The following is a 27619-nucleotide window of genomic DNA, read 5'->3' on the forward strand; positions in this document are numbered from 1 at the left end:
AAACACTAGTGGAGTCCCAGGATAGTTTTGGTGAAAAACAGAGCTTCCAGGCATGACCAGAGAGGATAAGCAATACTGTCATTCTAGGTCAGGTTGCTGTTTCTAAGCACCCTGGGGCTTGTGACAAATCCAGACCAAGGATGCAGCTTTTCCAGGACTGACCATTCTCCTGTGTTTGGATGACAAAGGTTTGCTTTCAGGGTAGCCAAATATGAAGTGTGTGTGAAGCCTGGTGTTGGCATGAGATGCTGCCAGGGAAAGGTCCACGCCCCTTCAGAGCAGCTCCTTCCCTTGCCGTAGGTGCTGTGCTCAAAGTCACTCTTCTGAATCCTGAGTGACACAATCTGGGTGGGACTGGATCATACTCTCATACCTCAAAGCCTTCCTGTTTGCACAGCCACAGCTGCCCCAGCTCAGCAGAAGAGAGCTTCAGGGAAAAGCTGAGCCAAACTTTCAAACCAAGGGAGCCCTAACAGAGCATGTCACTCACAGACCTCAAAGGGCTTGGCAATCAAGGTCAGTACACTCTCCTTACTTCACAGGTGGGAAAACAGGTGAAACAAAGCTGTGAGAAAGGGAAACTATTTTATTGAGATTGTAAAACAGTTTGGATCAGGGAACTGGGGCATAAATCTCCTGTGCCCAGACATGCTCTTCTGGGTACTGTGTGCTTTAAACTGACAGGTATTGCAGGGAAGCTGGTCATCTCCATCATTTTTGCTGACTCCGAATACTAAGCATGGGCTTGTAGTGCCTAAATGGAGGTAGAAAAGTCTTTTCATTTTCTGGCTGTTCCTGTATAAACCACCTCTACTATACAAGTTCCTAGTAGACATCCTGGAGCCTCTGGAACTCTTCCTCTTCAAGAAAATGATTAATGGGAAAGTGAATACCTTTACTTCCCTGTTTTCCTCCATGGTGCACAGCAGAATTTGTTGAAACAGTCACTTTGTCTCCATAATCATGGTATACTTGTCACTTCTATTTAAATGTGTAAATAGTGTGATAATAAAGTTAAACAAGCAAACAAACAAACAACAAACCAAATCCCCGAAAAGGTTGTATCCACAAATTGACTCCTCTTTGTTTGGCATTCCTACTAGACAAAAAAAACAAATGGCTCCACGGGGTTGTTACAGTTATTCCTTATTGCTGAACTTTACTGTAATGGAGGTTTCTGCTTCTCTCCACCAGACAGGAGTGTCCTGGAGATGAAACCCTGTGCCACCTACGAGCTGTTAGTGAATGGTGTCGGGCCATGGGACTTCACTGGAGGTTTTGTTCCCTGTGAGCTGCTCCTTGTTGGAGAGGACGCCTACCCTGTGCTCCTGAGTGCCAAGAAGCAGGTCCTGATTGCTGTTTCACAGTATGGGAAGGGCCGGATGGTGGTCGTTTCCCATGAAGGAATCCTGAAGAGCCCCAAGTTCTCCCAGTTCCTCCGAAATGCCTTGGAGTGGCTCAAGCCTTGCCCAGATGCCCTGGTTGGGGTTCATCCTCGGTTGGATTCCCTGTCCCAGGTGCTGCTCGGGGCTGGCACCCGAGTGCAGGTGGGGGCAGAGCCCAGCCCATCCATGGGGGTGTTCTGTATGGATGCCTATGACAGCTCCCAGGCCAAAGGCATCGTGGACTTTGTCAAAGCGGGTGGAGGGCTGCTTGTTGGAGGCCAAGCCTGGTACTGGGCGAGTCAACATGGCAAGGAGAAGGTGCTGTTTGAATTCCCTGGGAACCAGGTGACCAGCGTGGCTGGAGTGTACTTCACAGGAAACGCCGTGGAAAAAGGCGTCTTCAAAGTCGCCAAGAAGATTCCCAAGATCCCATTAGTTGTCCCGTGAGTACCTGAATTGCCCTCTCTTTAAACCACCAGCCAGGTCATGTGGGTGAGTTGTTTGTAGAAGATTTGGGAGGTGAGAGGTGAGGGTGATGGTGAATGCTGGTTCTTTAATAACCAGGATGGAATTGTTGCCTTCCAGTTTAAAGGGGATCTTCCCATTCTTTGCAATTGGAAAGAATGTTGTTTTCAACTGTTTCCAGGGCAGCAGGACCAGGCCCAGGGAATCCATTCTAAGAGAAGGAAATGCGAGGAGCCATCTTTTAGAGCAGCCTGCCTGATGAAGTGTACCTGAGTGAAATGCAGCAAAACAGGGACAGGAGGAAGAACTCCTCTCCCTCTCCCCACACATCTCTATTTTCAGGGCAACTTTCCCACAGCTGAAAACCAGGCTGGAGGTGAAGCAGCAGGCCAGCTCTCTGGCTGACAGCTGCTAAACCTGTTTAGCCTGTTCCTTGCAGGAATTCACTTCTGCTGGTAAGCCTCTGGAGCTGGCCAGAGCTGAGGCTGGGTGCCTCCTCCCTGCTCAGCTTCTGACACAGGCTGTGGACAAGAAATCTCAGTGCTCCCAGTTTGTTTGGGATTCCAGCCTGGCTCTTTGGGTTCTGAATTATCAGGTGTAAAACTCAGGGCTGCTATGACTCATATTGCACAACTGACCAGGTATTGGAGTCCTGGATGTTGCCCTGCTGTCTTCTTTCCCTTGCCAGTGGCTATGCCAGGCTCTTTCTCCTGCCACTTTCTGCTAAGTTACATAAGGCACAGCAGGTTCTCCAAGGAGCATTAGTGCTGCACTTCCTCTGTGTGGCCACTTCATTTCACCGTAGTGATAACCACAGCAATTAATGTAAAACTCCCTGCAAATCTTTCCTTCACAGCCTTTTGCTTGTGGATATAGAATGCTAAATTTCTAATATTTTCAAACAATTAATAGACTTTGATACTTTTTCTTGTTTTTCAGTAAAGGTAGTAGACAGCTCTGCTGTTTAAATCAGTGAAATGCTTAGGGCACAGCTAACAAATCAGGTTGCTTAATTAAAATTTTGCTGGTTGCTTCTTGTTGCCACCTGCACTGCACAGGCATGTTCCCATTGCTTCGTGCACAGGGCATGGAAGAGGGAAAGGGGTGGGGAATTCAGAAGAAAAAAATTACATCACAATTAACAAGACTTCAAATGGTAACTAAGGGTGAATTACACCTTGTTTGGGTTGTTTTTGTGGGGATTTTGTTTGAATCCAGAGCCACAAAGAAATTTAGATCTCCATTTTTTGTGTAACACAACAGCTCTGTACCTGTGGGTCTTCCTGCCAGATCTGTGTGCAATCAGGCTTCAGTCTGAGACAGAGGCTCTGCCATATGCCTGGGCACATGCTTTGTGTGACAAAGGGTCTCAGTAAAGCAATAACCAAAGAAGAGCTGCAGATTTAATTCCTGTCCTACGGGCATGAAGAAGGGCAGCATCGTTTATTCTCGCTGAGTTGGCAGCAATGGCCACGAAGCAACAGATCCTTCACAGGTGTTGGGGGAAAACTGTTTGGCAGAACCAGGGCAAAGTGTTCACAAAGCAAACGAGAGTAATTCAGCATGCCTTTCTCCACAGTGACATATAGGAGTTATATGGAAATAGCAGAGATAAGAGAGCCTTGTGCAGCCTGATCTCTTTTTATTGTGGAGACCAACAATGTGAGGTAGCGTGAGGTGTATGTGTTAAAGCTCTAATTCAACTTCCAGTCACTCACTATTTGTCTAGCTGTGTGTCTTCCTGTCCGTGTAGCCCATCTATCCTAGCTCTCCTTTCTTCAGTTCTCAACCGTGGCAGAGCTTGGGAAAAGGCACAGAAATCTTCTGGGCTCGCCTAGTTCATAAAGGCTTGGGTAGGGCAAATAGAGAAAGTTTCTCTTAAAGGAGATATACCAATTCCCACATTATGTGCAGTTTAAATCTGCAGTTTAAAAAAACTGTGAAGGGTCTGATTTTTGAGTTTCTGCAATGTATTTAGATTTTCAAGTGGCTCTTCAAAGATGGAGGTCTAGAAGCTTCTTTTTGACCTATACATTCCATTTTCTAAATAAGGGCTGAGATTCCTAGAGATTTGCTTGGCTGTAACAGCTGAGGCTTTAAAAGGAGAAAAATAAGGCATTGATGGATTTCTTTTTATTTGATGGAAGAACTGACAGCATGATGTCCTGGGATGAAGGAGAAGGAAGAGGCAGGGATGGACACTGAGAATAGCTCAGTTGATTGGGGCGTGGTGCTGCTAATAGTGTCGAGGAGGTGGGTTTGATCCCTGTATGGACCACCTGCTTAAGAGTTGGACTCAGTGATCCTTCCAACTCAGAATATTCTGTGAAATCAGGAAAAGAACTCCTTAAGTTTCAGCTGTGACACCAGTCATGTTGTGCCAAGGATTCTGGGCTTGGGAGCTAACCTGGACCTCTCTTGGCTCCGCAGGCACCAGGCCAACCTGAGCCTTGATGCTGAGTTTCTCCTGCACGGGGTGTCGGAGCTGGATTTGGTGACGGGGGGCATCCCCTCCACCTTGCTGGTGCACGGAGCCCTGTCCTTCCCGCTGTGCCTGGACCGCTCCCAGCGCTGCTTCTTGGCTGCCGCTCGCTACGGCCGTGGCCGCGTGGTGGTGGCGACCCATGAGAGCCAGCTGTCCTCCCCAAAGCTGGCCAGATTCCTGCTCAACGCTGTGTCCTGGCTGGATGCTGGGAGGAAGGGGCTGGTGGCGGTGGATCCCAAACTGAAGAAGCTGTGCAGCCTCCTATCTCAGGCAGAAGTGAAGTCACAGCTGTCACAGCTGGCGGGTGACATCAGCGTGTACTGCTGCACTTCTTACGGCGACGGGGATGCTGAGAGGATCCACGCTTTTGTGGCCGAGGGAGGTGGCCTGCTGGTGGGGGGCCAGGCTTGGTACTGGGCTTCCCAGAACTGTGGCAAAGCTGCTGTGGCAAAATATCCTGGCAACAGGATCCTGAACCGCTTTGGGCTGAGCATCCTGGGGCAGAGAGGCCGGGCAGCCAAGTACGCGCCCGTGGGGCCGGGGGAGCACTACCACTTCCGCAGGGCTCTCCTGCTCTTCAGCACCCAGCTGCAGGAGCATCAGGAGCCCACGGAGCCCCTGAAGGGCTGGCTGCACCCGCTGGCACAGGACTGCGCTGCCTTCCTGCACATCCCAGCCCACGACTGCCCGGCGTACGCCTCGCTCCACCGCATCCTGACCAAAGTTCTCAAGAGGACTGGGATCCCGCAGGTCAGCAGGCACTGCCCGGTCAAGAGCAACTCCAAAGAGGCCGTGCTTCTCTGCATGGCCACCGAGCTGTCCCTAACCATGACGGACAGCACAGCCCTGGTGCAGAAATCGCCTGCTGGGGTCTGTGCCCCTCCTGTCACTGTGGAAATCGATGGCACAAACCCAGGTGAGGAGCTATCTCTGTGCCTCTGAAGGCATCCTGTTGCTGGGATCAGTGGGGTGCCTGCCCTCAGTGTGCCTGTGTCTGTGTATGCCTGAACATGGACACAGATGTGCAGTTTCACCATGGGCTTCAGAGGAGACTGAGCTCAGTGCAGTGGCAGACAGGCTCCTTTTTGTGGCCAGCTGTGATCTCAGCACCTGAAACACCCCATAGAAGTCTTGTTTCCTCCGTATTGGTGCACAGGCACTGTCAGGAGAAGAACCCCCAATGAGTGGTACCACAGGACACTTGCATGGCACAATGATTTTGAGAAGAAAGCTTCTCTGAGAAACCCTGAACTCTGCACTGCAGATTGCTGTTCCCATAGTTGTGCTGATACAGCCGTCTATGGAGCCATCCTGCAAAGAGATGGGAGTTAGAAACAGAAGGTTTATTTGTAATCTAGGTAATTTAAGCCTGAGGTATAGCACAGTCCCACAGCTCGGTGTGTCAGCACGCTGGAGGGAAGATCTGGTTTTGGGGATGAAAACAAGAGGCTGGAATTATGGTGGGAACTTCTTGAGCTGACAGCATCACTGAAGTCAAAGTATTGAGTAATTACACCGTGAATGATTTGTCTAAGCTTAGGCCTTGTGTCTGTACCAGCTTGCTGAGATTTCTGCTCACAACTGATATGTTTAAACTCTGAGTTAAGTTCCACTAGTAACTTTTATCCCCTGGAGAGATTTTTTTGATATTAGAATATGATTTAGAGGAGTTGATTCCAAATTGTTCTAGTGAATAAAGGAGGCTGTTCTGGAATGGCAATGTCTGAGTACAGTGGCTATGCAGAGAGAAAAGTTATAAAATAGCTTCTCACTGGTTTTAACACTAATGAGTCAGGACAAAAGCAAATATTCAAAATTTGTGTCATTTCACAGAAATGAAAAAGAAAAAAAAGCTGGCAAACCCTGAGACCCGTTTCAAAACTGCTTTTGGTGCAAATTCTGCAAAACTGAGATGAGCTGGTAACACACTGATATAATCTAATTTGCATTTTCCCTTGGATTAGGTTTTGCTTGACAAAACTGGTTCTGCCTTCTTGGATGACAGGAAAGGTTGTAAATTGAGTGTTAATGACAGTTCAGCTCTTTTCAGGACTTCTGGTGTTTGGATTGAAATATGCCTAAGTAAACTTTATGTCAGAACTAGGGAGTGGAATCTGCCTGACCATTGCAATAGAGATGGGTCAGTTTTGCACTGTAAATTGCAAGTGTTTAAAGAGATTTATGCTGAGGAGACTTGCATTTCCATGGGAAGACTGTCTAGAAAGATGCAGAATTGTAGTGGTATCCTTCTTACAGGTACACCTAACACAGAATGGTCTTTTGAGGCTTTCTCATCACTTCAGTCAGCTAGAAATGACAATTCTTGTGGGCTCTACAGTTTGTGGCTCCAGTTTGTGCTGGACCAGTCACTAAGGAAAAACGCAATGCCACTGTCAGTCTGTTATTTGGGAAATGTTTTATGACCATTACAACTTCAATCGTGTAATCACACCATGGCTGGCACCTCTTATGAGGAGATCTTTAGGATAAGAGCGTCTGGGTGTAGGAGGTGTTGGGGTTTTGGCTTCTTTTCTTTTTTTTTTTTTCTTCTCATTTTTAGAAGATACTATTAAGTACATTTAAGTTTCACGTTTCCAGAGGTGTAAATCTGGATGGGCTTGCTTGCAAACGGTGTGATGATTTTGCTCATTTCTTTGAAACTGACAGGTATTTCTGAGAAGTTGAGTAAATGCGAGATAGTTCTGTGAGTGTAGAGCAAAAGAAAAGGAAAGGATGGAAGATTATTCTCTTATTGCAACTTGAAATCTCCAGGATCTGTAATGGTATGGACAAAGAAGTGCTTGACTTTTCAGGACTGTGTTCTCTTCTGTTTTAGGAGAGACAGCCTGGAGGAGCACAGGGCTCTACCTCCCCGAAGGGCACACAGCAGTAATAACGTGCCCTTGCCTGGTGGTCGGTGCTGGTCTGCAGGTAAACTCTCTCTGCTTGGCTTACATTTGTCGGGTGAGCGCTCAAAGAATAGCCCGGGGAAGGGTTTTCTCCTGAATGGCTTTTCCTACCTTTCCCGCCCTTTCCTACTGCTGCCACCCTGTGGCACTTTAAATGCTTTGTCATAATTTCTTCACCTTGTGTCTCCTGCTTTTCTTTTGCATTCCTCCCATTCTGTGTGCTGGTGGGGTAATTGAGTGTGACTGCTGCTTGAGGGCTGTTTGTTACGGTGTTGTTATGGTGCTAAAAACCTGATCAACGTGATTTTCAGGTCCAAGGTAAGTACGTGGGCCCTTCTATGAACCAAACTTGATTCCTTCTCCCCAGATCTCTCATAAATTCCTTTGACAGTGCTGTCACTCCTGCTCATGTAGATGTATCCAGATGAGATAGGCACTGTTACTTGGGATGCTGTTCTCTGCAAAATACAACACAGGCAAATGCTTGCCTGCTTGGATATTTTTTGCAGTGACCTCCCTGCAGCTGAAATGCAAAGTTAACTCAGGTGCTTCTGTCTGATCCTGCAGCCACATGGTGTCTGTTTTATTACAAGAGCTCAAAGGAAGAGGCACAATAAAAGAAGTCAGTCATGGTGACATCTCTCCAAATCATGTTATAGGAAGTGACTCTGATTCTGGGGAAGGGTGGAGGAATGGTCAATGTAAGTGCAATGCAGTGGAGGAAGTCACTGCAGTACTCTGACCTGCTGGTGAAGGATTCAGCTGAGCCAGGAATAGTGGGAGTAGATCTGTAAGACTGAGATAGGAACAGCATGAACTTTACCTTTTTTTTTAACTGTATTTACTGCCTCTGGTCACCACAGGCTGAAAACTTGAAGTAGGCTGGAATCAGAAGGCTGCTTCTGTGTGCATGCTCTGCAGGGTCAGTGCTGCAGTGGAGAGCTCAGTGAGACCAGTCTGCTAGGTCACACTGGCACACCTTTGACCAGCTGTTCCTACACTTCTGCTTGCCAGGTACAGGTTGGGTGTCACACGGATGACCTCTCTAAAGCCAAGGAGCTGAAACGGGCACCAGTGGTAATACGCACCTGTGATGTTGCCTGCCAGAAACAATCCATCTCCTGCCTCTGGGGTGGCCTCATTTACATCATAGTACCAGCAAAGAGTGTCCTGGGGAATGTACCCATCACGGTGGAAGGGGCAGTCCGAGCTCCTTTCTTCAAGCTTGGTAGGTTTGTTTACCTTGGTGTTTTTTGCCTGAGGGCTGCTCACAGATGTTGTCCCAGTGACTGAAAGGAAAGATGGTCCTGTGCTTAGGAGGGTCTTAGAAATGCTTGGATTTAGGAATACCCAGATTTATTTCCCTTACTAGGTTGTCCTCTGGGATTCCCATTTTTCTACCAATTTTTCAGAAGGGTGGAAGGGAGGCCTCCAGGAATCACCAACCTGTCAGTCTCAGCTCTGTGCCTGGGAAGATCATGGAACAAACCCTCCTAGATGCTATGCTAAGGCACATGGAGGACAGGGAGGTGATTTGGAACAACCAGCACAGCTTCATCAAGGGCAGGTCCATCCAAGAAGCATGGAGACAAACCCTTTAGCAGGACCTGTTGCAGTAGGACAAGGGGAAATGGTTTTAAATTAAAAGAGGATCAATTCAGACTATGTATAAGGAAGAAGATTTTTACAATGAGGATGGTGGAAAACTGAAACAACTTGCTCAAAGAGGTTTCTCTGTTTCTGGGAAAGTCACTTAGTCACTCTGAGCTTGCTGCGTGGCTGGGAGTAGGTGAAAGAGCTTTCACAAAATGGGTGGGGTTTGTCCACATCAACATTTCTTGGAGTATGGAGCTGTTATTATTTCCGATGGAAACTGCTGTGCAGGGAAGAGGGAAACTGATCTCTGCCATGGCAAAGCATGCTCTGTGCTCTGCCTGCTTTACTGTGCCCTCATATGGCCATCTCTAGATCCTACAAGACGTCTCTGCTGAATTTCCCATGTTTCCAGCAGTCTTCTCTTCTCTTCTCTTCTCTTCTCTTCTCTTCTCTTCTCTTCTCTTCTCTTCTCTTCTCTTCTCTTCTCTTCTCTTCTCTTCTCTTCTCTTCTCTTCTCTTCTCTTCTCTTCTCTTCTCTTCTCTTCTCTTCTCTTCTCTTCTCTTCTCTTCTCTTCTCTTCTCTTCTCTTCTCTTCTCTCTTTTCTTTCTCTCTCTCTGTCAAACTGAACAGAACCAGCGTTGTTATGTGGAACAGCAACTCTGCTGGACAAAAGGAAATGGGACACTGGAGAAACTTGATGCTTCTTGTTCTCTGATATGAAACAGGGATCAGTTCCTGCTATGCTACTCTGTTATATGCCAGTCCTTTTCTGTTTTCTATCTATTAAAGAGCCCGAGGAGGCTTCCCAATAACAGATTGAGGACTGGCTATTTAACAGCCACCACCCACAGTCATGCAAATATCACATACTGTTTTCCAAGACATTTTCATGACCTGGTCTCTTTCTCTGAGCTTGACCTCTGTGAGCATGCTCAAAAGTCAGAATTGTGTTTAACTGATTTTCTGTGTTGCTGCTGCAGGGGAGACCTGTGAAAGGCAGTGGGAGGCCTGTATCCGGCACTACCCTGCTCCCTGGGCAGAGTTGGCTGTAGAGAATCTCATCCTGACGGTGCCTTCCGACAGCATCCGCCACATGGAGAACCCACAGCCACTGCTGACCCTGTGGAACGAGATCATGGTGGCGATAAGCAAGCTGGCAGCCATACCAGCAAAATTCCCAAGGCCAGAGAGGATTGTAACAGATGTCCAGATCTCATGTGGTAGGTACATTGCCATATGGCCTTCTCTGGGGCTAAGAGGCAAGTGACCTCTAGCAGCAGTGTCTGTTCCTTCAAGGTTATTTTGCTAAAACCAGACTGGGAACATATGTGAGGTGTTAAATAACTGTGGCCCTTGCATAATTGTGAGCCGCTCCATCCGTGTGGAAATGTGGTAAGGCAGGGCTTGAAAAACATCCTGATCTTTCCAGATGCCTCCCTGCTCTCAAAACTGGTGTTGTCTCCTCAGCTGTTCTCCTGTCAGGGTGTGTTAAGATGCAGAACTGCTGACTGCAGTGTCTTTAGCTCACATGTAGTTACTCATTCTCCCTCCTAAATGCACTGCAGAGCCAGTACAGTTGTGAAGTACTGACCTGATTTCTATTTTCTCTCTGGCACAGCCACAGGACTGTTCTCGTGTTCAGTGACAACTTTTAAACCTCTGTGTGCCTACTTGCTGGAGGTGGACTCCACAAAGGTTACTGTGGGCAAAGCTTAGCCCAAAAAGATGTGTACAGTGTGGAAGCAGATCCAGTATTACTGTCAAAGCTCAGGAGTGTGTATTTTTGCAGCTGATATTCCCTCACTCCAGCTTTTCCAGTTATGAACTGAATGCCTTTGATGAAGAATCAAATTATATAGCAAGCATGGAACTTTGCAATAAAAATTTTGCTCAGTTATTTTTCGAAATAAACTGGTTGAATTCATCATCCAACAATGAGACAAGGGCTTGGCATGAACCCTAGTGCCCTTAACTTTTGCTAAGCTACATGGAAAGAATTTGTGGCACATCTTGGGAGTGTTTGGTTCTGCTATGCTGAGCAAATGGCAGTTAAAAATATCATTGTCTACCGACATAAAATTTCTTTTGCCTTGGATGGACTAAATGGTTTCACTAACATTTCTGGATCTGAACTTTTTGGGTGTTAGTGATTGTTAATTGCATATATCTCTCTTATTAAAAAACGAGGAAGCTCAAGATCTTCACTGGTTCCTGCAGAAACTAGTTTCAGACCATTCACATTCAAGTTCACTAGTTCCTGCAGGAAGGGGAATTTCCAATCCTGTTCATTCACCAGGCTCCCTCTGTGTAAAGGCCTGCTTATCCCCTGCTACAACAGGTATTTGGCTCTGCGGGCATTGCTCTTGCATGAAGTTTTGGGAATCTTCAAGGAGGACCAGTTAGGGAAGAAGACACCAAAGAGGCATAAGTAAAATCCCTTGCAGTGCATGTTTCTTGCCTAGCAATCTGCTGGAAAGTTTTTATGGAATAGCTATCCTGCAAGGTTAAGAACAGGCTTAAGTATGCCAGGCTTTGTAGCCCTTAAACATGGCAAACTGAGTTTTCTGTGTGTCTCATCCAAACCAGTGACCACTGGAGTGCAGGCCTGCAGTATCCACACTCTGCACAGGAGCACTCAAGGAGTGCCATGGTGCTGAATTACATTATTGCATGGTTGCACTGGTGACGACTGTGCCCAGCCTGTGGGAGTTCAGGCGTGTTCTGGGCAAAGGTCAGGCTTTTCTCCTCATCCTAAAACCTAAGCCTCAATCCAGCAATGAGTTTACATTTACAAATAAAAAGGGAAAGCAGGCAAAACTGCACTTAATTGATGGTCCAGTCCTACCTTTACTTGTTAGACTGTTATAAGGCTGACTATCTGTTAGGGTGAAACTTGATATATTTCCTTACATTACACTTGGGAAAGTTGGCTGTTCATGGTAATGGAAAAGTGTTATTTGTGAGATGGAGGAAAGGCACCAGAGAAACGAAAAAACTACACTAATCATTTACCTCTAAGAAGCACTGAGATGAGCACTGAATGATGTGTGTTGTTACCTGCTTCTCCTGCAGGCTGGATGCATTCTGGCTACCCCATCATGGGCCACTTGGATTCAGTGAAGGAGATGGTAGACGTGCAGCACATGCAAACTACTGGTCTTTGGGGTCCCATCCACGAGCTGGGACACAATCAACAGCAGCAGGCATGGGAGTTTCCCCCTCACACCACAGAGGCCACATGCAACCTCTGGTCTGTCTATGTTCATGAGGAGGTGCTGGGCATTCCCAGGCATAAGGCCCATCAGGCACTCAGTCCACAGTGCCGGAAGGAAAGGATGAAAGACTATCTGAAGAAAGGTGCTCAACTAAAGGACTGGAATGTGTGGACTGCTCTGGAGACATACCTGCAGGTAAGAGGGGAAAGTGTGCGTGTGTTAGTGCAGTCACTGAAGCCTGTCAGACAGATGTCTGCAGCCTGTGACTGTAGCTGTGAAGCCTCCTAAGTGTTTGATTACTGTCATGGTTTATGTTGGGCCCAGGAAGCACCTGAGAGGTAAACAGGCAGAGTGCCTAAAGTTGGTGTGTCCTGAAAACCTTCCTTTGCCAGACTTGGGCTTAGCCACTCAGGGAGATAGCTCAGTGCAATGTACTGATCTTTCTCCTGGAAGAGAAACAGGAACTGCTGCTTGTTATACAACATGGGAAAAGGAGCATCAAATTTGGGCACAACTCTTTAATCCACAGCAGATTTCCTGTGGGACAGTGGTCTAGTTGTCAAAAAAACCTTGGCACTGTAAAATGTCTGGAAGGGTCAAGCTTTGAACAGTCTCCTGGTGAGTTACATGGCCTTTTAGAAAACTTACAGAGAGGAGGGTGTTCATATGCAGTGCACTGAGTGGAGCCAGTGTCCATCAAGCAGCAAGAGGATGGGCTCAGCCTATCATCCTTCACACAGAACTGGATCCCTCACTGTTGTTGAGACTCTAAAACATGAACCCTGTCCTAGATTAAAGTGCATTCTCTCAGGAAGCATGCAAGATAGATTTCCACCTTTCCTTTAATCCTCTTAGAAACTATTAGCCTAATGGAGAGAGCACTCAGGCTGATTTTAACTGGGGACTACAAAGCAGATGTCCATTATGATGGCTTAAGCTACTGACTGTTGTGAGGTGAGTATCACTCAGCCTCCCTTGTCTGAGAGCTCTCACACTTTATATGAGGAAAAAGAATATTTACTGGAGGAGTATTGATCCTAACTTTTCCACATCCCAGAGAAGCAATTGAATCGTCAAGCTGAAGACCTCTGGGTTTTTTTGGTGCAACGAGTAACAAAATATTTATACAGAGTGGAACAGTTTTAAGAGGAGAATTTTTTCCACAATACCTTACCAGTTTGACCACTGCCTCACTGCCTCACCCGTGCTTGTAGGCTGTGATGTCTCATCTTCTGTCTGGTTACTAACAGGACTGCTGGAATAAATGTGGCATGAAAGAACAGCTGTAATTCTGCAGCAGCAGTCTTGTTCTTATTCTTAGGCAAAGCATGCCCTGTTCATAATCTCTCCTTCCCATTTTCTCAATACGCCTTGTTCTCCTGTGCTCCTTCTTTCTAGCTATTCTGTCAGTGTCCCCTCTGATACTGTTTTACATAAGCAGCAGCTTATGTAATAGGTTGCTGACACTTCTGGCTACTCACAATACATCTTTGATCCCTGTCTGTTTTGGGAGATCAAATGTGCAATGGGGAGGTATTTTTCTGTACTTTAGTGCTGCTAGTTATGCTCTGAAGCCTGAAAGTTGGATGCTTTCATCTAAATTTACATTCATCCTAAAAGAAACTGCAGAGACCCACGACCCATGGAATTTTCTATTGTGTGTAACACAGGAATAATGCCAGTGAAATGATAACTTAATTGTTTGCACACTGTATTTTTTTTCATCAGTTGCAGGAAGGGTTTGGTTGGGACCCCTTCACCCACCTCTTCTCTGACTACCAGAAAATGTCCAGGATCCCAAAAGACAACACTTCTAAGATGAATTTGTGGGCACAGAAGTTTTCTCATCAGGTGAATAAGAATCTGGCTCCATTCTTTACAGCCTGGGGATGGCCTATCAAGAAAGAGCTGTCTGTGGAACTGTCCTCTCTACCCAGCTGGGAACAGGATCCAATGAGATCCTGTAGACCATAAAGGAAAACTGCCTTAATCTTGGTTCTCATAATAGCTAGGACCTATCTTTTTCTCCTTGTCTGCTACATGATAGCTCACTATATGCTTGGATTCATGCTGGATTCTTCAGCTTCTTGCCAACAAGAAGCCAGCCCCAGCAGAGATTCAACAGGGATCAGCAGATCAGCAACCACCTAAGATGTCTTCTGAAGGGTTAAATAATCAATGAGCTTTATTCCAGGTTCTTGACCTCAGGAAGAATGTAAGTCTGAGATACTTAGTTCCTACAGAACCTTTCTCTGATGAATTGGAAATTTTCTGGGTGGAGCAGTCTCTGGACTAGTTTCAAGGACTTTACCATGGGAATAGAGATCTTTAGAGCAAATAGTAATCTCCACAACGTTGTATTCTGAAGTTATTCTTAACCTCAGTAACATGAGATTTTCACAATTATTTTTGTTACTCTAAAATCCCTAATTTTTACTTCCTCTAATAATGCAGAACTTCCACACCTGTTGTGAAAGTGGCCTTATAATGCTTATATACAGACTATGTAATGCGTAGTTGATTCTGAAATGCTGTAGATTTCTGCCTACATTCTATGGCTCTGTGGCCCAACACCCATCTTTATGTGAACAAGTCAATTGTAAGTTGTAGTCCTTCAACCATAGCCCAGGAGCAAGATACAAAGATACATGCCAATGAAAATGAGAAAGTGAAAACAGGGAGGTAACTCGATTGTAGTCAGTAATGATTTAACTCATGGACTCATCAAAGGTTAAAATACAGGCATTAACCTGACAGCCTGAGGGAGCAGAGGGAAAGAAGACAACAGTTCATCAAGACAGAGGACCAGCCCTTTCAAGGTGCAACAAAAGTTCGTGTTACTCCCAGCTCTTTCATAATTGCTCAGCTATTATGGGTTCTGGCAAGCATGTTAATGCTTAGCCTAAGAGCTCACTAGTCCCAGCCTATTCCTTATGTATCAGTAATAAATAAAAAAAACCCACTATAGATTCACAGGTTGTGTATGTGGTTCTATTTTCATGTCTCCATGCCCAGTAAAAAAAGGCCTAAATAGAAATCACCTAAATAGAAGTGGCCTTGGTGGTAATGTTATTCAGGATTGAAAAACACACCATGGAAGGTCTCTAGTCTGTGGTGTGACCTCATATATATCATAGTGCCAAAGGAGAGCACATTAGGCCAAATATCAGTCACAATTAAAGAGACTGTGCAGCTTCCATTCTTCAGGCTGGGTAAGTGGTCCCAAAACCTAACTGTAGCAGGGGAGTAAAGAGGCATTTCTGCATTTATAGCTTACCCACATTTTCCTGATTTCTTTTTGTGGTCATGTGTGAAGAAAATGTCAAAATATATAATGTCCCAGGGAAGTCTTTGCATTAAGCTTTGCATTTCTTAGCCCAGAAAGTATATTGATAAGACCTTCACTTAGGAATCAATCTCCTTCCATGTTCTCAGTATAAGGATGTCTGAGACACCTTTAAAGTGGCTTGATATTAAAAACTGAATATCATCAACCTGCAGCAGCATCAGACGTGGGGTCACCAAAGATGACTGGAGCCCTTGCCAGCATCCCAGGAGCTCCCTGTGATTCAGTAAAACACAGTTACATCCAGGTTAATTTATTTTTTCTGAGGCCATGCAGAGGGGTTTACCCGTGGTGATTCTCATCTTTCTTCACATTTAAAAGTTCTTTTAAAATTTACTGCCTTTTTTCACCTGAGTGCTGGATTAGGGGGAGCTGACCTCTCTGCCTGGTGCTGAACCATCTGTCAGTACCGGCCCCCTGGGCTGAGCTGGCCCCTAGAACGTCATCCTGACAGTACCAGCTGCTGATGTACATCACATGGGCAACCCAGAGCCTGCTTCCCATCTGCATCAAGATGATGAATGCAATTGCCAGGCCAGCAGTCATCCCAGCAGCTTTTCCAAGGCCAGAAAGGATGGTGACAGATGCCCAGATATCTCATGGCAAGTATAATAACTAGGAAATTTTGTCTGTATCTGTGGTGGATAATTGTAAGGGAAATATGCAAGGCAGTAGTGCTATCACGGGATCACATGGATCCTCAAATCAGCAGATCAATTCCACCATATTCAAGAAGACTGCTGGAGAGAGTAAGAATCTTCTGTGAATGTCAAGAGCTTGTATGCAAAAGTAATGTATTCTGCTGCTGAATTTGACACTGTAAAACCCAGTGAAGGGAGGCTGGCCACCAAATGACGTGTGTACTGTGTCAAGTTGATCTTGTTCCTGTGGGAGGGAATTTAGGCTAATTGCAGCAGAAGGGAAACACAGGTAGCTGGTTTAGGCAAGACCTAAAAGGAGATTATGAAATTTGAATTAAAGCATGCAACAGACACACAGGCAGCCTACTATGTAATAAGACCCTGGTGTTAGCACACATAGGATTGCTTCCATCAGTGGGGAAGTGAGGGCAATGGTAGGGGTGAGCATTGGCTGTAAGCAGCATTTTGCTGTCTGTCATTTAAGAAATCTGCTGTTTAAAGACAATTCTCCAGGCCAGTGGAACTGAAATTTGTTATGGGTGATGAGGAGGCTCCCAAAGGCCAAGTTGCAGCATTATTTTCAATTAATCTTTGTTCAAGTATTGCACTTTTCTCAGTAGGATTGGCAGGTTCTTTCATCTCTACTTGACTGCAGCACTTGAATAGATAAATTTGTCAGCTGCCCAGGCCACCACTCAATAATTCACAGCTCTAGCAGCTTGACTCACGTGGTGTGTCTGCTGTTGGTCAAGTAGAACTGATTGAAGAGAGGCTGGCCCAAGTGCAAACACTGGCACAGGTTGTTGCCCAGAGCTAGAGGTGGTTGGTGCCCCATCCCTGGTGACATTCAAGGTCAGGTTGGATGGGACTCTGAGCAACCTGATTTGATGAAGATGATCCTGCTTAATGCAGGGGAGTTGGACTAGCTGACTCTGAAGGTCCCTTGCAACCATTCCATGATTCCATGAAAAGTGTGTGTTGTGTTTCCATACTGCATTTGTTCCTTCAAGCATGTCTTTATGTCAGAAAGATTTTATTAATCAGTCTTTACATCTGGCCTCATACAGCTCTGAATCCAACAGTGAAGTTGTAATCTGTTGGTGGCTCTGCAACAGTTGTGTTGAGATTACATATCTGTTGCTTCTGGATTGATTTATGTGGCTCTTTCTCATAAGATGACCAGCCCTTTGCACAGACACTGCACATCTTGTGCACAGGCAGCACTGTCCACCAGAGGCCGCGCTGGTGGAACCCAACATATAAACTCTTCCTGCTTCTCTCAGACCTGCTAAAACAATGGGAATGTAGCACCATTTCAAAAATGTGAATGGCTCTGTATCCCCCCTGCACTACTTTAGAGCTATAAGGAACCAGTTCAGCCTGTTGAATTGTCCCTGAAGGAAAAAGAACCAAAGATATCGAAATCCTATGAAAAGCTACTGGAACATGATTTTTAAAGCTGAGTATGGTTGTCAGCAATACTGAGGAGCTCATGGAAGATGTTAAGGAGTACAGTGAGTTTGTTTGTCTTTTCTGAAAAAAGAGGCTTTTTACAAACAGCATGAAAAACAGCAAAATTGGAACCAGAGCAATGACAAATACAGTGAAGAAGTGACAGTGACCATCAGCAGCAAATTCTACCCAAAGCTGAAGTGAGCTATGGAATAAAATTCAATAGTAAAGAGCTACTTTAGTAAAACAAACTGACAGGAATCTGCCTTCCCAAAAAAAACCCAACAAAATAAAATAAATCCCAGTTGTCAATTTGCGTTGTGGTACAACAGACACTGTCAGGGCATGGTGGAGGCAGCTGCTCCCCAAGGGTCAGTGACCAGGAGCCAGCTGCAGTAACACAGCCAGCAGGACAGCTGGGGACCAGCCACAACACCTGAGTGAGGTAGGCAAGGCACACCTGGCACAACATCCAGGGTCTAGGTTGCTAGGCAAGTCTTCAGGGATGAGGAAGGTCTGAGGTGAAGCATGGAAATCAGCCCTCAGGTCAGTGTTGGGTCCAGTGATGGTGACCAAGGTCAGACATATTCCAGTGGCTGCCAGGCAGGCCCATTGTGATGAGGCACATCAGAAATCAAGCGAGGAAATCAGACCATGGATCTGCAGGCAAATTAAGCTTGCAACACATGTACAAATTTATTATTTTAATCCAGGGAATCTTCCTTCCTTTTCTCACTTCCAGCAACCATTTGATCCTTACTCCAGATCATCTCATCTGTTGACTCTTAGTCTCCAGCACTGTGTACGTGTGGCAGCTCACAGGATTCCACAACTCAGCCTGAGTCACTCCTGATCCGTCTCCAAGTAGCACACTTCAGCAGGAGAACCAGAGCTTCAGGGAAAAGCTTTTGAAGCAGTCCTCAGAAAATGTGCTTCTTTTGAATAATTTGTGATCTCTGCACAGTGCAAGGCTCATTGGTCTGTGGAATGCACCAGTTTGAAATGTACACAACCTTCAGGCAGTACCAAAGATGACTTCTGATCACTGAAAATTATTACTTTTCTTTTTCCCCTAATACTACATTCAAGCCAGTCTTTCAGTGTTGTGGTGCAATACTTCATTCAGTCGCAACCAGGGTTAATTGACAGTGCAAGCATCAACTGTGCAGAGTCTCTAGGCGAGGACCCTGCATTTTGTGCTGCAAGAAGAGAGTTTTATGTATTGTAAGTATGAAGAGATGTTTTAAATAAGCATACTTATAAGAATGGAGAGGTGGATTGATATTTTTTATCAGTCTTGTTTTGAACACTTGTAACAGTTGGAAAAAAAACTAGGGATCAAGCCTGTGAGCACTGGCCTGCCCTTCAGGATGAAGAGCACTTATAAAAATACTTTATTTTTGTGTGAATAATAGAAAGATGAATTTGTTTAATTATCTGATGGTGTTAAAGGGATGCTTTGGTTCTTTAGCAGGCATATAGAACTTTGGGGTAGATACACTTAAAAAAAAAAAAAAAAAGAAAAAAGAAAAATGTCCTACGAAAAGATCCGTAACTGAATTTAATACAAGATTTTGTTAAGAATGCAGGTAGAATAATTCTAAACTTCTATACATGTATTTTATGCTGTGTCACTTGTGAGTCATAGTTTGCAAGAGGCCTTTGGATAGGAAGAATATTTCTTCACCGAGATATTTTCTGAGCACCAAAATATGGCTGAGCTCCCAGATGATGATGATGACTCAAAAATGAATCTGCAGGCAGAAACCTTTTCATAACTCAGGTCAGGAGGAATTTGACTCCTTTCATTAAGGCCAGGGGATATCCACTCTGGGCAAATCCTTCCCAGCAGCAGGCTGTTTCTTTCCCCTTCTGGTCAGATGATCCCAGGCAACAATATATCTCCTAAGCAGGTTTTGACTCATGAAAATGTGACTGTCTGTCATAAAGCCAGTGCTCTGCAGCAGTTTTAAATGGTGTCTGAATGGTGTGGTGTTCTAATGAATCTGAGAAGCGCCTCTGCATTGTACATGTGATAGAAGAGTTCGTTCTTGGCTTCCTCCCAAATCTGCCTTTTTCTGTGTTCGTCCCACTACTTCCTTTCCCAGCAGAAGTAATTTTAACCACAGAAGAGGAAACATTGGCTCTCTTATTACCAATGAAACCAAGAAACCCCTTCCCATTTTTTACTTTCTCTGTTTCCTTGTCTCCAAAATGTTCTCTGTTCCAGACTTACTCTGATTTCAGGTATGCAAAGTTTGTTAATTACAATCATTAGGAGAAGAGTTGGAACGGGGGAAAAATGTCACTTTAAAAGCAGAGACATGTTAGGAGATAAAAAAGCTGGAAGTAAATGTAAGAACTCAGGTGAAATTACAGCATTGAGAAATGAGGATGATCATTTAAAGGAAAACCTTGATGGACAGCACAGGAAAGGCCTTGATGTGTGTTTAATTATTCTGAAAGAGGTTGCCTTCATGCTCTGCTTTCAGAGTTGGCAACTGTGTTAGCTCATGTCAGAAGCAAAAGAGTGTTCAGGCAGTGAACTTACCTCCTTGATCTGTAGCTAGAAAAATTTTGCAGACACCTCGTGCATGTAAAATTGTGGCAACTCAGCCTGCATGAGGATCTAAGACAGCAGGTGCCTCACCTGGCAGGACTGAATGTCATGGCAGGTGCACAGCACTGGAGTGTGTTTACAGTGGTCTATTTTGACCTCCAGTCTGAACAACCAGATCTATGTCCTGTTCTTAAATGCTACACTGAATTACCCCTATGTTAAAACATGGACTATAGCACAAGCCAATTTTATGGTGCATTTTGAGATCCTGAGCAAAGCAATTCCTTGCCTTATGGCTGCGTTTTCTTTTTCTAGTGAATGCTACAGAATTCTTACCTTGCTGTAAGGCCACTGATGCACCACAAGGGACTGCAGTGACAGTCAGAGGCTCTCTGCATCTCCTCCTGATCACATGAATGTAGATCACAGTGACACTGAGCGAGTGCAGGCAACTTGCTGTGAGCAGAAGATGGTGCTGAATTGCTGGACCTCATGATCAGCTGAGGCATTTCCAGGAAACCAGCAGACTGTCCAAAAGCCTGTCAAGATAAATTATTTATAATTAAGCAGCAGGATGTGGAAAAGCTTGCTCAGGTAAAGTAAATCGTGTAAAGTGATTCCATATAAAATTAAAAAATGTTTTTATTTCCTTGCAACCAGGTAGAGACATAAAGGCTAAAATCATAGGATTTGTCTTAGACAATGTGAGATAAACAATGGATAACCAGCATGAACTGGACAATAGAAGTGGGGGTTGTGGATCTCTTGGTTAATAAGAACCTTGCAAGGCCAACACTACCTGGGTTAGTACTAACACCTTACAGAAGACTGCTTAGGAAATAATTTCAGAAACACTAAATTTTAAAAGACAGAACAGATGTGTGTCCAGTGCTAGAACTTCTTTAAATGCCATTTCTCTCTTTTATTTCTCCTGAACAACATTGTATGCTCTTCATCTGTGATCTAGCAAGAAAAGGTAAAAGGAAACAAAATTTAACGGGGAAAAAAAATTAGTAAAGGTGGAAACAGTATGAGAGACAGCAGGAGTGCAAAGAAAATAAAGAAGTGGAGAAATAAATGTAAGGGAACATGAAAGAATCTGAGGTGGGATAAAACAGAAAAAGAGAAGGAGTAGAGGTGTAATTCTCTGCTTTGTCTAAAAAAAAAGAACAGACACCCTTGGAGGAAAATTTAAACCCTTATGAAAGATAGTGTCTGCCATGCAAAACACATACATTTCACTTTATTTCATCACTTGGCTTGACAAGGATCATCATTTTTTAGAGAAAGTCAGGCGTATCATATAAAGGAAGACTCAGCTGTCAGAGCTGAACATAAAGAGAGCAGCATGCTCAGTGTACAGATGTAATTAGTAGGCCTGACCATAAGAATCAACACTGGATGTCCTTCCAACTTGGTGCTAATGATGTTTTTCCAGCTGAAGACAGCATCTCAAAGACTGGTCATAATGAGCTTGCTGGAGGAAAATAAGAAGCAGCTCAGGTTTGAACCACAAGAGAGTTTTGCTGCAGCAGTTGGAGTACCTGCACTCTATGGCGTGTGTATTCTCAGAAGCGAATGTCACTGCGGGTCCTTTCCTCAGACCCGAGTTCCAAAGCAAAAGTTAATGTGCCAAGGAGTGGTGAGCATCCAGGTCTTATTCTGAGAGGCAGCTGGGATGTGGCCAAGATGTCCACCTGAAAACAAGGACAGCAGGTGTCATCATGAAGAATGTTATTCTGATAAACTTTTTGTCCTTCCCACCCAACCCCTGGGTTCAATACGCAGGAATGTCCTGAAGCTTTCTGAAAGTGCTGTACCTAACTGTCTATCTTCACCTCTGCCTCTTGCTATGGCATCTGCTGCCTCCTGGGTCAAGACAGACTTGAGAGGTAAAAACTGATTCTTATCTGTTGGAGATAGGCACCTCCATCAGACAAATCCATATTGAAGAGGGGATCAGGAACCTCCCTTCAGCAATTCTGTAGGCAAACCCAGCATCATCTCCCAAGATCCCTCTTTTGTCATGACATCTCAAGAGAAACTTGGTTTTCCAAATTTGGGGCAGGGAGACTGTTTCTAGCAAGTTATTTGCATTTTCTTGCAAAACAATCTCCTGGTGTGAGTTTTGCTCTGTCCTATCAACCTTCCAGGAGCCAGAACTGCAGCACCCCTAAAACTGCTTGTAAACATTGGTCACTCTCCACGTGTCGTACCTGCCTCTTTTTCTTCCTCAAAACCCTGTTGCTGTAAGTTCCGGAACTAAGCTGAGCGAAATAAAAAAGAGAAGTCCATTGCAATGTTTGGGTTTGCGGTCATGTTGGAAAAAAAGTAGTTTTCTCCATTGTGAAAGTATCCAGCAACTTTAGAAACTAGGAGGCAAACGCTTTGCAACAGCCCAACTTTTGGTCCAGTGGCAAAAACAGAACCCTGGAAAATACACTTTTTCAGGCAAAAATGACAAATATTTGTACTTAGATTTCTGATGAAAAAGAAATCACCCAGAACTGATTTTTCAGGTTGTATTTTAATCCCAAACTGGAAACTCCCAGCTCCTCAAAGACTATGGATATCATTGACGAAAGGGAGGAACATACAGACTGGAGTTCGGGAAATTTTAGGGAAGCAGAACATTGCTCAAGACTTCTGTGTATCTGATTTACAGTGATGCCTCTGATAGGGGTGTGAAATTTCTCTCTCATTAATAATTTTTCCCGGGGTGGAGGGGGGGGGAGGCTCTGGCTTTTATCTTTCTTGTTAAATTTCATGCTTTCTGTCCTCTTCATTGCCATGCCTCATCCTGCCACATCTCAGCAGGATCTCCAAAATCCATCTTTTTTCTGCTACATCCTGGTCAACCTGTGGCTGGCACTGAACACTACATAGCCTGCTCTGTTTATGTCTTCACAAATGATTCTCCAAAGTGTTCAGAACCTTCCTCACATGCTCTACAGATGAACATTACTTTGTTCCTGCTCCTGGTCAGCCCAGCACACTCAGCAATATTCTCATCTACAGGTGCCAAACATACAGAAAAGTTAAAACCTCTGTGTTGGGAGGCTGGATTATGGGAATCTGGGACATCTTGTTCAGAAGACATCCACATGCAAAGTGGATTAAAATTAACATTTATTAGATTTTTAAAAAAACCCTAATAAACACACAGTGTGCTGAAGGAGAAGGAAACACTACAGCCATGAATAATTTTTCCCTTCCAGGAGGGACTAGGACACTCCACTGAATGCTCTTTTTTCAAATTCTGCTCCAGTGATTTGAAGGACAAGTATCTTTTCGTGAAACAGTGATGGCCTTTTCCACATCATTGAGATGTTGGCTGGACCAGGAGTCAAGGAAAGTGATGGAGAATTAGGACCCTTGTTTCTGAAGGAGAGTAGCAAGGTTCACAGTAGGTCCTTCACATCAGCCTGAGCTATTTAATCCAGGACTAATCTCCAGCTTGTAAAGGGATGCAGGGGCACAGGCTGAAAACCGAGGTACTTTGAAGCTCGGATGTCCTTCCTCAGAGAAGTTTGACTGCCTGTTCACAAATTCGATAGCAACTTGTGAAACAAAGGACATTATTCCAGTTACTGTAAGTGTTGGGATCTGTGTTTCCTTTGACATGAATTGCAGCACATTTTTCTGCAAAGAGTAAATTGGGCTCCCCAGGCTTCCAGAACCTGTAAAAGAAAGTTCTTCTATTGGAAATGCACTAGCATGCATGACAGTGGATATGGAGCCACCTCAAGCAGTTGTGAAAAAGGAAAGTCACTGTGACAGAAATCAGGAGCCATAGTTTTGACTAGAAAATTATTTGAGTTTTCTGACTTGCAGAGCAGCTGAAGATAGAAATACCCCTCTGACAAATACCTGCCTTACACAATGTATTGGTCACTTGAACTGAGGGTATAAATTACAGGGCTCTCCTCACTCCACCAGGATACTCACGTGGGTGTCTTTTCATATGGCGTCTGATCCACCCACTGCCACTGCCCACTTTTGTAAGCAGCTAAGCCTATGTAGTATTTTGTTTCATAGATGTTAGTAACCTTTTCTTTTGTCAAGTTGAAGAGGAACTCCTGGAAAAAAGCACAATGTCCATGAGGTGCAGGACTGAGCACAGGGAGGGATCAGGATTCCCTGTGGGGTGGGGCTGGTGGCAGAGGGGGACTGGTGCTGCAGAGGTGCAGACAGGACATTCTCCCTCCCCTGCAGGACAAGGAGGGGCTCTGAGTCCCCTCCAGGGCCCAGCACTGTGTCTCTGCCTGCTGGGTCCCTCTCTCGGCCCTCTGCATGTACCTGCTCTGCCTTGCTGTTGATCACCACCAGGTGGGAGCCCATCCCAGTGCAGTTCTGCTCACTCTCAGCCCATGACATCGTGTCAGGGGACAGGAAATAGCAGCTTCTTTGAAACCTTCTCCAGCCCTCTGGGCAGCACGTCCAGCCATCCACTGTGGGGGAAAAAAATCCTGCTTTTGAACAAGGTGTGCCATCCTTCATGACTGTGAGTTCAATGTAGGGTCCCAGGTGTTAGGAGTGGGGTTTTAACCCGTTAGTCCAGATAGAGGTAAATGCTCTCTTCTGCTCTCCAGAAGTAATGGGGAAAGCCTGGCAGGCTCCTGTTGTAAGGACCCTGCCTGAAGGGGCCTCTGCCCTTTCTCTGTCTGTCCTGCCATGTCCATGCAACCTCTCTTTGATGAGAGACATGGGTTTTGCCTTACACTTCTTGAGGAAGCAAGACGGGAAGTAGTTGGATTACACTTTTCTAAAAACCCTTCCATCAGACAAGTGTTGTCCAAGGTCTCAGCTCATGCAGACTGAGAGACTTAGAGCAAACTGCTCTGACAGCCTTGCTGCCACCACAGGCATTTCTTCCACAGCCAGTTTATCCAAGAGACCTGCCTTATGCCCAGAGTTTCATATGATGGATTATAAACTGCAGATATATTCTCACAAAACTCTCATTCAAGAGGCTGTATGACATGTGATCTCTGACTTGAGTTTAGGAACTTGCACTACCGGCATTCCAGCACTCAACATTACCATCACTTCATGTGTGACGGCAGCTCAGCTCCCCAGCTATTCCAAACTAAACATCATCCTCCCTCTTCTGTCCCTCACTGACTCTCATACTTGTGTGAACAGCCAGTGAGCCAGCACAGAGAGTGGAGCTGAATTGAACCAGCCAGTGTAAAAGCACCTTCATCAAGGTCAGTAGACCAGGCTTGCATTAGAGGGGTTGTATGAGGGGAAGAGTAGAAAGGTTGGCAAAATGCAGGTATGGAATGACCTACCCCCTTTCACTAGCCTGGAGCATGTTTTCATAACATCCTAAGTAAAAATGTACAATACAGTGTCGTCCCACAATTCCCCAGATTCCTTCCCTGAAACAATCCACTTGTAACTGACAGTGATATTCCCCACCTCAAAGGTTGAGGGGAAACCAGACTAAATTTTGGTGAAGTCCTTTGTGCTGCTTATGAGGCTCTCATCACTCACCATTTTCTGCAGAACTTCTGGGGACACAGTACCACTCTGTAGAGTTCTTTAAGAGGGTCTTGTACTGGTCATAGCTTCCATCAAGTAAAGCCACTGAGAAGAGAAGAAAGCAATGGAAAATGCTATTGCCATTCTTTCCACGGCATGCATGAGCAACTTGTGCTATCCTCCACCTTCTGATTTGAATCACCAATAGACTCTGTTAACATGCTATGAAATCTGGATTGAGCAAGAAGGGGAGAACACTTCTCTCACTACCAGTCATTCCTTCCCTTGGAAGAGCTTCTCTTGCATCTTCTGGCTGAGAGACTCATTTTCCCAGTTGACAAACCCAGATTAGAAATCCTCTGAGAAGGGGCAAGGAAAAGGACAAAGAAGTCATAGGACAAGTTAGTAAGAGTGGAGAGGCTTGTTTTGGTGAAGGGTATTTTCCTGCTGGCAGAGGGAAGAGGATATGGGTTTTCAACCTGAGCAAAGGAAGTCACCTGAGCCTTTCATCCCAAGGGAATTAAGAGACCCTGGAACCCACCAAGGCAGAGGGTCACAAAGGCAGCTTTGATTGCAAGGGCAAAAGTAAGGAAGATCCAGATGTTCAGCCAGGAGCAGTTTCTCTCTTCTGCTGGGGCTGAAAAACACAGAGCAAGAGTGAACATGTGCCTGCCCAGAGTTGGGGGCAGGATAACTCAGGTGGCTCTGTACACGGACAGCCTGCTTGTCCATTGTTCCAAGGACTGGGGGGCCCCACAGGTGCTGGAAGCAGGTCCTGCTGCGTGTCACTAGCAGTGACTCAGAGCCACAGAATACAGTTACACAGGAGCTGCCCTGAGGCTGCTTTTCTCTTTCCCTCTTTATCCAAAGACCTGCCTGTATTCTGCCAAACCTCACTCCTCCTTTGTCCTGTCCAAACCTCCTTTCTCCTCAACACATCTTCCTTGTTGCCTGCCATTACCACAATCTAACACTGAATGCTCTTGCTGGTTCTCCCTCCTCTTTCTCTCTCTTTAGAGCTTCTTTCTCTCACTACCTGGATTTTGTCTTTGGACCGTGAGCCTCTTTCTGCAATGGCACCGTTCCCCAGAGGAGTGACTGCCCAGCTCAGGCTGTGCACAGCCAGACCCACAGAAGGGATTGTTTCCACAGTGGGAAAAGGCACCTGGCAGCTCTTGGGAGAGCCCTGGCTGAGTTATGCTGTGAGACACCAGAGATGGGAGCAGGAACTTGTGCTCCGTGTGATGCAGAGAGCTTTACCAGGGGAATCCCAGAAGGATAGCAGCCTTCAGCCCCACTGTTTACAGACAAACCACAGAAGGGAATAGCAGGGCATGGTCTGTCTGGACTTCCACTCCCCCTGACTCCAGGAAAAAGTTCATCGTGCCAGCCTGGGCACTGCCCAGTTCCCTCATCTGTTGCCTTGCTCTTGTCCTAAGCCCCATCTCCTTGGAGGAGGTCGGTCACCGTGCCATGCCCAGGATCCAGGCCAGCCCTGTCTTTCCCCAACTCCTTGGACAGGAGGACAGAAAGGAAAGAAGGTCTGGGGCTTACCTGCAGTTCCAGGACTGAGTCTCCCTTGGCTGTTCATCATCTCTCCAAGAGGATCACTCTTCTCCAAGGGTCTCTGTTACCAGTGTGGCCACAAACACAGCCTTCCTCCTGCACAGGGCTCCTCCCACTCTGGTGAGGGGCCTTCAGTGGCTCTAATCTGATGTTCTGAAAAGGCATATCCTGGGTGGACCCCACACAGACATGGAAATTGGGGAATTTTCATCATTTCTCGGCCAGGACATTTCACAAGATGTGCATTGCAACAGAAACTCATTGAGGCAAAGGAAAACAAATGAAGGGGAGCATCACTGCAGCTCACACAATCTCCCTTGGCACAGCCTCTGGCAGTTTCCCAGGTCATACATGGCCTTCCCTCTCTGCTGCCTGCTCTTTCCTGCTGACGGTCCATGTGTGTGAAAATACATATTCGGGCAGGTATATTTGGCATTTCCAAGCAAAGGGCTAAAAGCACTGAGCACAGCCTACAAAAGGGAACCAAAAATGACAGGAGAGCATATGTGTG

The 27619-nt window shown here is 45.5% G+C and overlaps 2 protein-coding genes across 11 annotated transcripts in view; one reads left to right on the plus strand and one right to left on the minus strand.

Annotated features, from left to right (window-relative positions):
* Positions 1 to 394: 394 nt before the first annotated feature.
* The window catches only part of TCAF2 (TRPM8 channel associated factor 2), a 48175-nt gene continuing 20950 nt past the window's right edge, over positions 395 to 27619 (plus strand). For 2 of the 8 annotated variants that reach the window (XR_015801280.1, XR_015801281.1), the window contains exons 1-9: positions 398 to 516; positions 1195 to 1828; positions 4281 to 5251; positions 7172 to 7266; positions 8259 to 8472; positions 9822 to 10061; positions 11914 to 12251; positions 13785 to 13907; positions 20371 to 20649. Coding sequence is in view for 1 of the 8 variants with exons in the window: in XM_088159175.1 (XP_088015301.1) it covers positions 480 to 516; positions 1195 to 1828; positions 4281 to 5251; positions 7172 to 7266; positions 8259 to 8472; positions 9822 to 10061; positions 11914 to 12251; positions 13785 to 14030 (2775 nt within the window). In the remaining 7 variants the exon portion in view is untranslated. Of the gene's footprint in view, positions 517 to 1194; positions 1829 to 4280; positions 5252 to 7171; positions 7267 to 8258; positions 8473 to 9821; positions 10062 to 11913; positions 12252 to 13784; positions 15026 to 20370; positions 20650 to 21493; positions 24361 to 27619 lie in introns of those variants that run through there. The other 6 variants (XR_015801282.1, XR_015801284.1, XM_088159175.1 and 3 more) reach the window with 6 other exon arrangements.
* Positions 18560 to 27239, minus strand: LOC106862489 (C-type lectin domain family 4 member E-like). Of its 3 annotated transcripts, XR_015801289.1 has the most exons (9): positions 27097 to 27239; positions 26084 to 26179; positions 25555 to 25647; positions 24355 to 24506; positions 24004 to 24134; positions 22272 to 22322; positions 21600 to 21752; positions 20392 to 20594; positions 18560 to 18694 (listed from the first exon to the last, which is right to left on the minus strand). XR_015801289.1 is itself a non-coding variant. In XM_088159181.1 (6 exons), the coding sequence occupies exons 1-6, from the start codon at positions 27134 to 27136 to the stop codon at positions 23576 to 23578; spliced, it is 672 nt and encodes a 223-aa protein (XP_088015307.1). In that variant the 5' UTR covers positions 27137 to 27239; the 3' UTR covers positions 23168 to 23575. The 3 variants fall into 3 exon arrangements, 1 of the variants encoding a protein (XP_088015307.1); XR_015801288.1 differs by lacking the exon at positions 22272 to 22322; XM_088159181.1 differs by lacking the exons at positions 18560 to 18694; positions 20392 to 20594; positions 21600 to 21752; positions 22272 to 22322 and adding an exon at positions 23168 to 23735.

Source organism: Sturnus vulgaris, chromosome 2 (genome assembly GCF_052056855.1).
Source record: "Sturnus vulgaris isolate bStuVul1 chromosome 2, bStuVul1.hap1, whole genome shotgun sequence".
NCBI lineage: Eukaryota > Metazoa > Chordata > Aves > Passeriformes > Sturnidae > Sturnus > Sturnus vulgaris.

What these genes read in the sequence shown, in the direction of transcription:
- LOC106862489 (XM_088159181.1), bottom strand. Translation starts at nt 27,136, where the DNA reads ATGATGAACAGCCAAGGGAGACTCAGTCCTGGAACTGCAG. An exon ending in CTTTGTGACCCTCTGCCTTG is followed by an intron (nt 25,648 to 26,083) that starts GTGGGTTCCAGG and finishes TTCTCTTCTCAG; the next exon opens with TGGCTTTACTTGATGGAAGC. An exon ending in TCAACAGCAAGGCAGAGCAG is followed by an intron (nt 24,135 to 24,354) that starts GTACATGCAGAG and finishes GCTTTTTTCCAG; the next exon opens with GAGTTCCTCTTCAACTTGAC.